The sequence below is a fragment of the Leucopleurus acutus genome (genome assembly GCF_964270905.1).
Source record: "Leucopleurus acutus genome assembly, chromosome: 14".
In the NCBI taxonomy this organism is placed as follows: domain Eukaryota; kingdom Metazoa; phylum Chordata; class Mammalia; order Artiodactyla; family Delphinidae; genus Leucopleurus; species Leucopleurus acutus.
Window position 1 is genome coordinate 82,449,384 of NC_139156.1, and position 15,511 is coordinate 82,464,894.

Below are 15,511 nucleotides of genomic sequence, written 5' to 3' on the forward strand. Positions count from 1 at the left end.
CATACAGAGTGAAGTGAGTCAGAGAGAGAAAAACAAATACTGTATGCTAACACATATATATGGACTCAAAAAAAAAAATTGGTTCTGAAGAAACTAGGGGCAGGACAGGAATAAAGACGCAGACATAGAGAATGGACTTGAGGACACAGGGAGGGGAAAGGGTAAGCTGGGATGAAGTGAGAGAGTGGCATGGACATATATACACTACCAAACGTAAAACAGCTAGTGGGAAGCAGCCACATAGTACAGGGAGATCAGCTCGGTGCTTTGTGACCACCTAGAGGGGTGGGTTAGGGAGGGTCGGAGGGAGAGGCCAGAGGGAGGGGCTATGAGGATATAAGTATACGTATAGCTGATTCACTTTTTTATACAGCAGAAACTAACAAACCATTGTAAAGCAATTATACTCCAATAAAGATGTTAAAAAATATATATTATAAAAACCAACATACTGCCCAATATACCTTACAGGGTTGTGAGCAAAAATGAGCATTTTGTAAACAATGGTGACATTTAAATTAATGTGTTATTATTATTACCAATCAAAATAAGAAAGACGACATGATAAATATGAGAGTTGTCCCAAACACTGAGGTTGCTGTCTAATCAAGGAAGCCTTCCTGCAAGAAACGTCAGTCTCACACTCCTTATGTACTCCAAACTCACTGCATTGACTCTCTGGGCAAAGATCTGTCTGCCTCAGGAATTCCTGGGAAAAGCAAAGTATCTGCTTTAAAAATAAAGAGAAGTCAGAATCTCATCTAGCACTTTAGCAGCACAAAGCAGTCCTTCTCCTCCAGATGAGCCCTCACGCTCTCTGTCTCATGGAGCCATTGTTCCTGACAAACCAACCAGGTGAAGAAGGACAAAGGCAGAGAAGGAAGAAAAGCAAAGACCAGAAGCAGAGACTGAAGAACAGCATCACAGCAAGTGGAGAAGCAGCCTGGAGACCGCGGGCATTTCTTCGGAAATCTCTAAATTGTCCCAGTTTGGCACCATCCCCCGGGCGCATCACTGGGACACACACAGCTGTCCCCCTGCACACACCCTCTGAGAATCTGCCTCGCTCCTCCCGGGTCCCGGAGTCTGTTTTCCGATTCAGGCCTTGCTGTTTCACTGTCTTTTCACTCTAATAAGATACGTATCTGAGGGGAAAGTGGGACGACTGATTTTTTTCCAGTCAGTTGTGAACTGCTGAATTTCATTATTTTAAATCTCACTTGAAAAGAGCCGTGACATCAGCCTGGCTGCTCATCGTGGGCTGAGGGCAGGTGTCATGGGGAGGCCGGAGCACCTCCAAGAGTCGGCCAGCCTCGCCGGGGGGCCCTGAGCGGTTAAGCAACGGGGGCCAGGGAGCAAGCCTGGCTCTCCACCACCACCCTTCCCCGGCTCAGATGCGCCCACCGAGGTCCGGCCAGCCTGGCCGTAACCAGGGCTTCAGTTTGTTTTGCAGTTTGTGCCAACGGCTTGTAAAAAGATGTGACATGTTTCTTCCAAATGTACAACGAGAGACAATCCATCCATGAGCTGCCACAACACATTTCAGGCAAAGCATGAAAAATTCCAGGAGCTGAGGAATGAACTCAACCACAGACTAATACAAACCAGCCAAGCATCTCTGAAGAATGTTGGAAAGTAGCGTCCACAGCCCTCACTCAGCTCTGTCGTTGCTACTCTGATTACTCCTACCTGGCTTTACGGTCAGCCAGGGTCACAGCTGGCCCTGTCCCCGCTGATGTTCAAGGCACTCAGACCAACAAGAGGGGCAGAGCTGATGGCCCTCGAGGCAGATGAGCTGCAAATCACGACCCCCCTCCACTTACAGAAATAAACAGACGGACACTCACACCCCGAATGCAGGCACGCCGTCCAGGAAAACCGCAGAAACTGTCACCTCCTTCCTCCCTGTGTCCCCATCCTTCCCCTCCCCTACCCCACACCCCAATCCCACTACAGAGAGGGGGAAGGATGGGTTTCCGTAGGGGAGGATCAGGTTCACTAGAGAAACCCACCCTTCTAGACCTCTCCCATCAGAGGAAGACTTGCAGGAGGAAACAAGGAGTTTGTTCTAAAGCTGAGGGATTGGAATCCCAGGGATGAAGGCAAGTCCAACTAACGTACAACATATATCTTTTGAGTGGCTTTTGTCTTTCACGTGTCCCTGCCCTGTAAGCTTCCATACTGCAGAGTTCCTGATACCCAGGTACTTAAGAAAGTTCTCCTCTTATTCATTGGAAGACAACCATTCTCTCTGGCTCTATCAAAAGGCAGCTCTGATGTCTGGGAAGGCAGCTCTTTCATTCCATCCTGCTAAGACATTTGATCCAAAACACAGACGTCAGAAAATTCAACCTGCTGCTTTGATTTCTATTAAAATATCCAAATAAAAAGCCGTCGGTTCTCCGGTCCCCAGCAGGTGCCCTTCTACTTCCAGTCCTTCTTGAACAGCAGCGGCCCAAGGATTCCCCACAAGCTACAGTCCAAAAGGAAGGTGCCCACACAAGCAGTCTCCACCAGTGAGTCACTCACAAACACCAAGTGCCCTTAGGAAGCTCCTTCTCAAGCACAATGTGTGGCTTATCCAGGGAAAGCAGCACAGCCTCCCCGTGGAACTTGAACACTGTGGAATCAGTCAGAATCAGCTCCTCCCCAGACAGCACCGTGAGTTTCTAGCTGGCCTCTCTTCATAAGACCAAGATTTTCCTATTTCACAATCTGTCTGGATCTCTTCATCTGGCCTGAGAAGAAACTACAGTTGACCCTTGAACGACACAGGTCTGAACTGCAAGAATCCACTTATACACAGATATTTTTCAATAGCGAATACTACACGGTCAGTGGTTGGTTGAATTCCGATATGCACAGGAACCACGGATCCAGAGCGCCGGCTCTGAATTACACGGGGATTAATCCCCACATTATTCAGGGGTCCACTGTACTCTCACAACAAACAAAGACAGCTATTGATGCAGATAAGATGCGTTCTTCTAGCTGGGGCACCTATGGGATATCGTTCTAAAAGAAAACCAATCCCTCATAGCAAACACTGTGATACAATTAGTTAAGGTACTAGGCCAGCAATCTCTGATCTGTTGGCCAATAAAACCGCATCGGCTCTTTCAAATGCTCCGTTTCTAGGAGCAGCCTGTCAGCTTGGCGAAAGCGTGCCTTCCTTCTTATGGAAAGCACACATAACAATGATGGTTTTTCCATCTGATATCTATGGCGAGGAACAGCACGATGCCACCCTCCTCCCGGTGGAAGAGAGGAAGCTGACCAGACGGAACCTGCACCTGGGAGGCGCCCCCTGCGCCACCAAGTAAGGAAAGGAGATGCCAAGGGTCAGCTCCTGCAGGGTCCCCCAGATGACGAGAATGCCTCAGGGTGGTCCCTCTCCAGCAACACGGAACCCCACTCACTGCTGGCGGTGCTCTCACAGCGAGGGTCCTCAGCACAGGTGGGAGGTCACACTATGAACTAGCCATTGAATTGCCCGTGTTGCTTTTTGTTTGCAGTCACTCTGGGACTTTCCCTCCCACCCTTGCCACGCAACCGTTAGTCCTTCTATTCCTAAGACTCCCTCCTACACTGAGCCCTCGTGGGTTCAGGTCATTGAGATGCCCAGGTGTTCCTGCAGGCAGATCAGCACAAAAAGTGAGAGCCTGGGGCTTCCCTGGTGGCGCAGTGGTTGGGAGTCCGCCTGCCGATGCAGGGGACACGGGTTCGTGCCCCAGTCCGGGAGGATCCCACATGCCGCGGAGTGGCTGGGCCCGTGAGCCATGGCCGCTGAGCCTGCACGTCCGGAGCCTGTGCTCCGCAGCAGGAGAGGCCACAGCAGTGAGAGGCCCACGTACCGCAATAAAAAAAAAAAAAAGTGAGAGCCTGCTCCTGACCTGAACTCTGTAACCTCCGTGGGCACAGGTGGATTCGGGGATGATGGGTCCTCCCCGAGGAGCCCCCAGACGGCACTGCAGCACGTTCAAGAGCCATCCTTACATCGGATTTCCCTAACAGCGTCATAGAATCAGATTGCCACAAACCTTGAAAGGTCTTTCAAGAGTCTGTTCAGTTGATTAGAGCACTGGATGACTCGGCTAAAGTCACACCTTTATTTCGTCTGCATCTCATCCTGGTGAAAAGGCAGGCTGGAGCACATGGGCAGAATAACAGACTAGACATGGTAAGATCTGAGTTCAGGGGCCCAGCTCCATCAGCTGCCACACTCTGGAGCTCTTTGCTTTAGACTAAGAGCTCTCTAAGTGGAAACTATCTAAGTTAGGTCTCTTACTAGCTGCATCCCCAGGAAATTTTCTGAGTTCTTATTTCCTCAACCGTTAAATGAGAATAACGAGGACAGCCTGCCCACCACGCCGGGCTGCTCTGCCTGCCATGAGTCAGCAAGTGAGGAAGCAGGCGCCCTGCCTCCTGTGTGTCTCCGTATGGGGACAGGGCACACCTGCAGGGACGCTGCCCGGGAGTTCAGCTCAAAACACAGAGGCTTTGTGAAATACTGCAGTGGGCTCTAAGCTAAGCATGTCCTCCTTCTTCCCCTCGAAGTGCTTGTGCGAGAGATGAGAGGAGTGAGACTAACCTCTGCGCTGTTCAAAGCAAAAGGAGAAATAAGTAGGACACATCTGGATGGCGGGACCAAAAAAGGCTCACTTTAAGCTTCATGTGTAAATGTGTGCTTTTATACACATAAAAATAAATGCACATGTGTATTTCATCTTGTATATTACACACACTCCATATATACATCTGTCTAATATAATGCAGACGTCACACGTATAATTACATGATACGTAATGTGTATTATCGTGTGTGTGCATGTGTATATGTGTGTGCATTTGTATATGTGTGCATGTGTGTGCATGTGTGTGTATGTGTGTGCATGTGTGTATTGTGTGCGTCTGTGTGTGTAGCATGACTTCCATAGGAGGGACAAGGGAAGCAGGAGCAGGAAAGATCCCTAGAGGCCAAGGCTATACCGTAAGGACGCAGGCGAAAGTGAAGCAGAAAGAGCGCAGGCAGACTTGATGGTGAGTTTCTTCTGGCTGATATCTGGCAACAACACACATCTCTTCCCCCTCTCCACAGGCACGAGCCCGGGGTTAGAGTTCTGCAGGGAAATACCAGGGCTGGGAGGGGAGGGGAGGACACCATGGGCAGCTCCCTGGACAAGCGTCCAGCTCCGATGGGCTGGATCGGGTGTGGGACACGTGTGAGAGGGGACAGGTACTCGCTGACTAGTCTAAAACACACTTGGAAGGCAGTTAGAAGGCTTCAGAAGACTGAAATCCCCGTGACGAAAACGACAGGCAGTAAGCATGGTAAAGCACTTGCCACCACCCAGGCACCGTTATGCGAGCTTTATATGTGTTAACTCAGTGCATCCTCCGAACAGCCCGTCCCTCCCCCAATAATAAGTGGTTCCAGCTAATAAGCGGTTGAGTGAGGTAATCAGATGGTAGAGTCCATATTCTCAACTGCTACAGGGGGTGACGTTTTCTTAAGTATTTTCTGCAGCGTAATAACCAGGCAGAACTTCCATCCCCCTCACTGCTCTACACCCGCCGCACCTGCAGGCCTCACCACACCTGCGTGTTCATCCAGGCACGGCTCACTTTCTGTCTAACATGAGTAAGGGTGGGTTCTGCCTTTCGCCATATAAGGTTATGACCTCCCCAAAGGCAAGAGGTCCACGTGTATCTCTTGGGTCTCCCAAGACGCAGAACACAAGGAAAGTTCTCCCTCTATAGCAAGTGGATAAGAAACTAGGCTATGAGAGGGAGGGAGACGCATGAGGGAAGAGATATGGGAACATATGTATACGTATAACTGATTCACTTTGTTATAAAGCAGAAACTAACACACCATTGTAAAGCAATTATACTCCAATAAAGATATTAAAAAAAAGAAATTAGAAAGTGAAAAGTAAAACTAAAAAAGAAAAGAAACTAGGCTTTGACGTAATGAACAGGAATTTAAGTATCAGTTTTGCTCTTATTAATTGGGACTTTGGGCAAATTATTTGACCTTCTTAAACTCTCTTGTCCTCCTCTGTGAAATGGGTATAATAATAGAAGCAACTCAGAGTAAAGCTTAGCACAGTGCCTGGCACATAGTAAGATTCAGTAAATGTTAGTGCCATGAATAATGACTCATTCTTCCAGGCCACTGATGGGGCCTCCTCCCTCCAGCTCACCAGCCTCTCCTGTCTCCAGCTGGTCACCCTCAGCAAAGGCTGGCATCCAAATCTCCAACCAACTGAGCCCCAGCAGATCTCAAAAGGGAAGGAAGGCACCCCTGGGGCGTTTGGACACGGGAAAGGTCCATATCAGAATGGAGAGGAATCGTGGTATTTAGCGGGTATGTAGCCAGGGTGTAAAATGCCCTGCGACGTGCAGGACTGCCCCACGCCGTGAAGAATTTTGCCACTCAAAATATCAACAGTGCTTCCCTTGAAAAAACAAAGCGCTGCTTGGAAAATAATTTATATATGCGGGCCAGCAGACAAAATCAATCCCATAAACAGATGAACGAGATGAGCGATCCAAAATCAGTTAGGAAATCACCAGTACCTCCTGATGGTTTCGGGCGGCTCTGCACGGACGGGAATCTGCTCGGCCAAGGCCAGGGTGTCCTGCAAGGTCTTGCTGACCTCCTGCAACTCGCCCAGGGACAGCCCTCCCATGAGGTCGCAGCCCTGCCACGGGAGGACCCACTCCTGCTCTTCTAGTTCCCTTCTCAGCTGTTGATCTTTTGCGTCCAGCACAGACATCCTGGCTTGGAGGGCTTCGATTTCTTTCTGTAGAGAATAGAGAGAGATTTTGTAAATTCACCCTGCTCGCGGCAGACTGCGCTGCTGAAAATGAGTCCTTTCCATGAGAGTCCGCCATATGCATGAGAGCCGTGAAGTTGCCCTTCTGAAGCAGGCAGATTTTTGGAGGTTTGCTGAACTGGAAAAATCACGCCAGCTTTGTATTTCTGATTAGTTGGCATAAGGAGAAACATTCCCTCCCAAGCATGAAATAACTCCGGGTGGCGAGCCAAGAATTTGACTTGGAAGAAGCCAGCAAATATATAAACAACTTACTTCATTTCAGGTGACAGAGCTAGAACACAGGGCGGCAAACTTCATGGACTTGAGACACCGGTAAGCAGGAAACACAACCCACAGACCAAAAAAGAAAAGCAAACGAGGCTTGGCTGGTCTGTCCCCAAACATGCAAATTTACCATGTAGAGAAAGATTAGAAATAACAGCATCTTAAGTCTACAGGATTGCGAGAAAAACGACATGCCACAGAGAGCACTCTCCTGTCTCGGTTCATAAAAATAGTAAATCAATTTAACTTCCACTAATACAACAAACCAAAATCCAAGGAATCGAGTATTGTCCAATCTTGAGGTCAATGGATAAAACAAGCAGCAGGTAACTGAATGCCCGCTGTGCGTAAAGTGTTACGGCAGCTAATCATCTCACTGACCACAGGATTCTGAATCTAAAACGAGACTCTTTGAATTAACATACTCCCAGGTTCCATGCGCTGGTTTCCAGCTGATAAGAGCATAGCTCTAACCCTGGCTGTCCCCCCATCTCTCACCCACGTCCTCTCAGCCCCAAGGTACAGACAACCCACTGACCCCTCTTCCAGTAGGGGAGGAAGGACACACAGCAGGAGGTACTGAGGATCCACCCAAGACACCCTAAGAAAACAACAGCGTGTATCCCACTGGTCCAAGATTATGGTATTACTGACACTGTCTCCCATCTCACCTCCCTACTTCCAACCTTTGAACTCCCATCCCCTATTCTTTTCTTTTCTGTTTGTTTTGGGTTTTTTTAACTGTGGTAAAATACAGGTAACATAAAATGTACCATCTTAACCATTTTTAAGTGTAATTCAGGGGCATTAAGTATATTCATATTGTTGTACAACCACCACCACCATCCGTCTCCAGAGCTCTTTGCATCCCGCAAAACTGAAATTCTGTCCCCATTAAACACTGACCCCACCATTCCCCCTGCCTCCAGGCTTGGTGGTCATCATTCTGCTTTCTGTCTCTAGAATCTAACTCTTCTGGGGACCTCGTATACGTGGAATTACACAATATTTGTCTTTTTGAGGCTAGCTCCTTTCCCTTAGTATAATGTCCTCAAGTTTCATCCATGCTGTAGCACGTTTCAGAATTTTCCTCCTTTGAAAGGCTGCACTGCATGTATACACCACACTTTGTTTATCCATTCATCTGTCGATGGACCCGTGGGTTGCTTCCACCTTTTGACTGTTGTGAATAATGCTGCTATGGAGATGTCTTTGGGTCTCTGCTTTCAGTTCTTTGGGGGTTTACACCCAGAAGAGAAATTGCTGAATCACATGGTAATTTTACTTTTAATTTTTTAAAGAACCACCATCCTGTTTTCCACAGTGGCCCTCCACCCTATTCTCACACAGACGTCAAAGTGACTCTTGAAATTGCGGTCAATTACATAACTTCACTGCTTAAAAACCCCCCATGGCTCCCAACCCAGTCAGAGAAGAGCCCAAGACCTCACAAGGCCCTGCAAAGGCCCTCTCATCACTGACCTTCTCCTCTGCTGTTCTCCGCAATCCTGGCCTCCTGGCTACCCTTTGAAGGCATGGGGCACACTCCCACTGCAGCCTTCGAGTGACTGTCCCCTCCATGGGGAACGCTCTTACTGGAGATTTCTGCAAGGCCCCCCTCCCTCTTCCATCAAGCGTTCGCTTCAATCTCCCTTCTCAGTGAGTAGACTCCCCTACCCCAACACTCTGGTCCATGCACTGTAGCTCTTACCACCCTACAACATTCTAGGCATAGAATTTAGGTTTTTATCACGTTTGCCACTTCTTGTCTATCTCCGCACTCCCACCCCCACTAGGACATAAACTCTACAGGAACCCCGAGCATTGAAAACAGTACCTGGCATGTCACAGGCACTCAAAAATTCCTGCTGAATAAATGAATATCCACCTTCCCCCAGAGTTCTGCCACGAATGCTCCCTCCAAACACTGAGTATGTTCTGTACACTCTGATGTCATCAGGAACTGGGGAGACCTTCAACTGGTGAATATTGTTCAGAACCAAAAACCAGACTTCACATTTTCAGCTACGCGAACCTTACAGTGATGCCCACTGAATCTGAAAGTGCCAGTTTCTCATGCACCAGAGGGCAGACAGCAGAAGCAAGAAGAACTACAGTCCTGCAGCCTGTGGAACAAAAACCACATGCACAGAAAGACAGACAACATGAAAAGGCAGAGGACTACGTACCAGATGAAGCAACAAGATAAAACCATAGAAAAACAACTAAATGAAGTGGAGCTAGGCAACCTTCCAGAAAAAGAATTCAGAATAATGACAGTGAAGATGATCCAGGACCTCGGAAAAAGAATGGAGGCAAAGATCGAGAAGATGCAAGAAATGTTTAACAAAGACTTAGAAGAATGAAAGAACAAACACCTAGAAGAATTAAACAACAAACAAACAGAGATGAACTACACAATAACTGAAATGACAAATACCCTAGAAGGAATCAATAGCAGAATAACTGAGGCAGAAGAACGGATAAGTGACCTGGAAGACAGAATGGTGGAATTCACTGCCGTGGAACAGAATGAAGAAAAACGAATGAAAAGACATGAAGACAGCCTAAGAGACCTCTGGGACAACATGAAATGCACCAACATTCCCATTATAGGGGTCCCAGAAGGAGAAGAGAGAGAGAAAGGACCTGAGAAAACATTTTAAGAGATTATAGTTGAAAACTTCCCTAACATGGAAAGGAAATAGCCACCCAAGTCCAGGAAGCACAGAGAGTCCCAGGCAGGATAAACCCAAGGAGAAACACGCTGAGACACATAGTAATCAAATTGGCAAAAATTAAAGACAAAGAAAAATTATTGAAAGCAGCAAGGGAAAAACGACAAATAACATACAAGGGAACTCCCATAAGGTTAACAGCTGATTTCTCAGCAGAAACTCTACAAGCCAGAAGGGAGTGGCACAATATATTTACAAGGATGAAAGGGAAGAAACTACTACCAAGATTACTCTACCCGGCAAGGATCTCATTCAGATTCGACAGAGAAATCAAAAGCTTTATAGACAAGCAAAAGCTAAGAGAATTCAGCACCACCAAACCAGCTCTACAGCAAATGACAAAGGAACTTCTCTAAGTGCGAAACACAAGAGAAGAAAAGAACCTACAAAAACGAACACGAAACAATTAAGAAAATGGTAATAGGAACATACATATCGATAATTACCTTAAATATGAATGGATTAAATGCTCCAACCAAAAGACACAGGCTCACTGAATGGATACAAAAACAAGACCCATATATACGCTGTCTACAAGAGACCCACTTCAGACCTAGGGAAACATACAGATTGAAAGTGAGGGGATGGAAAAAGATATTCCATGCAAATGGAAATCAAAAGAAAGCTGGAGTAGCTATACTCATATCAGATAAAATAGACTTTAAAATAAAGAATGTTACAAGAGACAAGGAAGGACATTACATAATGATCGAGGGATCAATCCAAGAAGAAGATATAACAATTATAAACATATATGCACCCAACATAGGAGCACCTCAATACATAATGCAAATGCTAACAGCTATAAAAACAGGAAATCAACAGTAAACACAATAATAGTGGGGGACTTTAACCCCTCACTTACACCAATGGACAGATCATCCAGACAGTAAATTAATAAGGAAACACAAGCTTTAAGTGACACAATAGACCAGATAGATTTACTTGATATTTATAAGACATTCCATCCAAAAACAGCAGTTTACACTTTCTTCTCATGTGTACATGGAACATTCTCCAGGTTAGATTACATCTTGGGTCACAAATCAAGCCTCAGTAAATTGAAGAAAATTGAAATCATATTAAGCATCTTTTCTGACGACAATGCTATGAGATTAGGAACCAATTACAGGGGGGGAGAAAACCCAAAATAAACACAAACACATGGAGGCTAAACAATACGTTACTAAATAACCAAGAGATCATTGAAGAAATCAAAGAGGAAATCAAAAAATACCTAGAGACAAATGACAAGAACATGTAGATCCAAAACCTATGGGATGCAGCAAAAGCAGTTCTAAGAGGGATGTTTGTAGCAATACAATCCTACCTCAAGAAATAAGAAAAATCTCAAATAAGCAATCTAACCTTACATCTAAAGGAACTAGAGAGAGAAGAACAAACAAAGCCCAAAGTTAGTAGAAGGAAAGAAATCATAAAGATCAGAGCAGAAATAAATGGAATAGAAACAAAGAAAATAGTAGCAAAGATCAATAAAACTAAAAGCTGGTTCTTTGGGAAGATAAACAAAATTGATATACCTTTACCCAGACTCATCAAGAAAAAAACGAGAGGACTCAAATCAACAGAATCAGAAATGAAAAAGGAGAAGTTACAATGGACAACGCAGAAATACAAAGCATCATAAGGGACTACTACAAGCAACTCTTTGCCAATAAAATGGACAACCTGGAAAAACTGGACCAATTCTCAGAAAGGTATAACCTTCCAAGACTGAACCAGAAGAAATAGAAAATATGAACAGACCAATCACAAGTAATGTAATTGAATCTGTGATTAAAAATCTTCCAAAAAACATAGGCAGAACACTCTATGACATAAATCACAGCAAGATCCTTTTTGACCCACCTCCTAGAGAAATGGAAATAAAAACAAAAATAAACAAATGGGACCTAATGAAACTTCAAAGCTTTTGCACAGCAAAGGAAACCATAAACAAGACAAAGACAACCCTCAGAATGGGAGACAATATTTGCAAATGAAGCAACAGACAAAGGATTAATCTCCAAACTTTACAAGCAGCTCATGCAGCTCAATATCAAAAGAACAAACAACCTAACCCAAAAATGGGCAGGAGACCTAAATAGACATTTCTCCAAAGAAGATATACAGACTGCCAACAAACACATAAAAGGATGCTCAACATCATTAATCATTAGAGAAATGCAAATCAAAACTACAATGAGGTATCACCTCACACCAGTCAGAATAGCCATCATCAAAAAAATCTACCAACAATAAATGCTGGAGAGGGTGTGGAGAAAAGGGAACCCTCTTGCACTGTTGGTGAGAATGTAAATTGATACAGCCACTATGGAGAACAGTATGGAGGTTCCTTAAAGAACTGAAAATAGAATTACCATATGACCCAGCAATCCCACTACTGGTCATATACCCTGAGGAAACCATAACTCAAAAAGAGTCATGTACCACAATGTTCATTGCAGTTCTATTTACAATAGCCAGGACATGGAAGCAACCTAAGTGTCCATCGACAGATGAATGGATAAAGAAGATGTGGCACATATATACAATGGAATATTACTCAGCCATAAAAAGAAACGAAATAGAGTTATTTGTAGTGAGGTGGATAGACCTAGAGACTGTCATATGGACTGAAGTAAGTCAGAAAGAGAAAAACAAATACTGTATGCTAACACATACATATGGAATTAAAAAAATGGTTCTGAAGAACCTAGGGGCAGGACAGGAATAAAGACGCAGACGTAGAGCATGGACTTGAGGACTCAGGGATGGAGAAGGGTATGCTGGGACTAAGTGAGAGAGTGGCATGGACATACATACACTACCAAATGTAAAACAGACAGCTAGTGGGAAGCAGCCACATAGCACAGGGAGATCAGCTCGGTGCTTTGTGACCACCTAGAGGGGTGGGATAGGGAGGGTGGGAGGGAGATGCAAGAGGGAGGGGATATGGGGGTATATGTATCTGTATAGCTGATTCACTTTGTTATAGAGCAGAAACTAACACACCATTGTAAAGCAATTATACTCCAATAGAGACGTTAAAAAAAAAAATCTACCAACAAAGAAAAGTCCAGGACCAGAGGGCTTCACAGGTGAATTCTATCAAACATTTAGAGAAGCGCTAACACCCATCCTTCTCAAACTCTTCCAAAAAACTGCAGAGGAAGGAACAGTCCCAAACTAATCCTACAAGGCCACTATCAACCTGATACCAAAGCCAGACAAAGATACTACAAAAAAAGAAAATTACAGGCCAATATCACTGATGAATATAGATGCAAAAATCCTCAAAAAATACTAGCAAACAGAATCCAACAACACATTAAAAGGATCATACACCACGATCAAGTGGGATTTATCTCAGGGATGCAAGGATTCTTTGATATATGCAAATCAGTCAGTGTGATACACCATGTTAACAGATTGAGGAATAAAAACCATATAATCATCTCATTCGATGCAGAAAAAGCTTTTGACAAAATTCAACACCTATTTACGATAAAAACTCTCCAGAACTGGGCATAGAGGGAACTTACCTCAACATGATAAAGGCCATATATGACAAACCCACAGCCAACATCGTTCTCAATGCTGAAAAACTGAAAGCATTTCCTCTAAGATCAGGAACAAGACAAGGATGTCCACTCTCACCACTGTTATTCAACATAGTTTTGGAATTCCTAGCCATGGCAATCAGAGAAGAAAAAGAAATAAAAGGAATACAAATTGGAAAAGAAGAAGTAAAACTGTCACTGTTTGCAGATGACATGATACTATACATAGAGAATTCCAAAGATGCCACCAGAAAACTACTAGAGCTCATCAAAGAATCTGGTAAAGTTGCAGGATACAAAATTAATGCACAGAAATCTCTTGCATTCCTACACACTAACAATGAAAGATCACGAAGAGAAATTAAGGAAACAATCCCATTCACCATTGTAACAAAAAGAATAAAATACCTGGGAATAAACCTACCTAAGGAGGTAAAAGACCTGTACTCAGAAAACTATAAGACACTGATGAAAGAAATCAAAGATGACACAAACAGACGGAGAGATATACCATGTTCTTGGATTGCAAGAACCAATATTGTGAAAATGACTATACTACCCAAAGCAATCTACAGATTCAATGCAATCCCTATCAAACTATCAATGGCATTTTTTACAGAACTAGAAAAAAATCTTAAAGTTTGTATGGAAACACAAGAGACCTTGAATAGCCAAAGCAATCTTGAGGGAAACAAATGGAGCTGGAGGAATCAGACTCCCTGATTTCAGACTACACTACAAAGCTATGGTAATCAAAACAATAGGGTACTGGCACAAAAACAGAAATACAGACCAATGGAACAGGATAGAAAGCCCAGAGATAAACCCACACACCTATGGTCAACTAATCTATGACAAAGGGGGCAAAGATATACAATGGAGAAAAGACAGTCTCTTCAATTAAAAAAAAAAGTGCCAGTTTATTGGAGAATATTTTCAAATAGCAACAATGTTTGCTTCCCTTTGCCACCTTGCTATTGTATGGACTTGGATGGGCAAACTCAGATAACAAGAACACTCTGCTTGAGGCGGGGGCAGCGGGAGGGCTTCCAGTAACATGTCTGAGCCCCATTAACTTGTCTAAGGTCATTCAGCTGTTTGGAGCCTAAACCAGCTCTTGGACTCAGTGTTAAAGCCCTCTGCTCTTTCCAGACGTCAATGCTCCCCATTCCTGCCTCAAGGCCTCCAGGCTCAGGCAGGTGTGGACAGAGTTGCAGGGCTCCTTGTCTCTGGGGGACACTGTCGACTTCCAGAGCTCCTGGTTGCCTCCTGGCTGGAACTCAGGGCTGCACCAAGATTTCTAGCCCCTGATGATTCTCGGCCAACTTGCATCCACTGCTCTGGGCCTACCTGGAGCTCCCACGATGCCACAGTCATTCCCGGTCTTTCCCAGTCCCGCCCACTTTGCCCAGTCCACACTTACAGCTCTGCCTCCTGACAGGCGCTACTCAGAGTCCAAGCTGACGGCAGTTGCCATAAAGCACAGCCACAGCTCAGATTTTTTTCTGCCTCTAAAAGAACCTTCTTCAGGGCAAAACGAGAAGAGGTGACAGACTGGCCTGGCAGACAAGGAAAGCATATTCAACAGGTAATGAGGAATAGCAAAGACAGCCACACACACCGCCAAGCTTTCAACCTCTTGTTGGTAATGAGACTCCCGACAGGCCCCCTAGTCACCACCCTCCACCCTGTGCTTCCAGGTGGGCAGCCAAAGCTCTAATTGCTTCACTCAAGCAAAGCAAAGACCCACTTTGCTACCTTTGGCTCAAATGGATAAGAAAAATGATGTCTTGTTTCTTGAAGATTCTTCACCCGCTTACCTGTAACTGCTGCTTTTCTTGGAGAAGCCAGTCTCGCCTGGTGATGGACACAAGCAGGTTGTCCTGAGCGGTGGGTTCCAACATCTTCGGCTCCGTTCGGAGCTGGGCTTGGGTGTCGTCACTCCCAGCTCTTAAAACAAAACATACATATTGGTACAGATATGGATGAGCTGAAATCCTCAGATCTACAAGAATGTTAATGGAAAGAAGGTCCACAAAGTGGCCCCCAGCGGCTCTCATCCTTAGGAGGGTCATAGGGATGAGGTCCCTAATGTAAGTTTT

At 45.1% G+C, this 15,511-nt stretch overlaps 1 protein-coding gene across 1 annotated transcript in view; it reads right to left on the reverse strand.

Annotated features, from left to right (window-relative positions):
- DISC1 (DISC1 scaffold protein) overlaps positions 1-15,511 on the reverse strand; it is a gene marked incomplete at both ends in the record, with an annotated part of 349,074 nt that overhangs the window by 226,020 nt on the left and 107,543 nt on the right. Inside the window, 2 exons of the mRNA XM_082854973.1 lie at positions 6,582-6,808; positions 15,230-15,359. Coding sequence (XP_082711099.1) covers positions 6,582-6,808; positions 15,230-15,359 — 357 coding nt within the window. The remainder of the gene's footprint in view (positions 1-6,581; positions 6,809-15,229; positions 15,360-15,511) is intronic.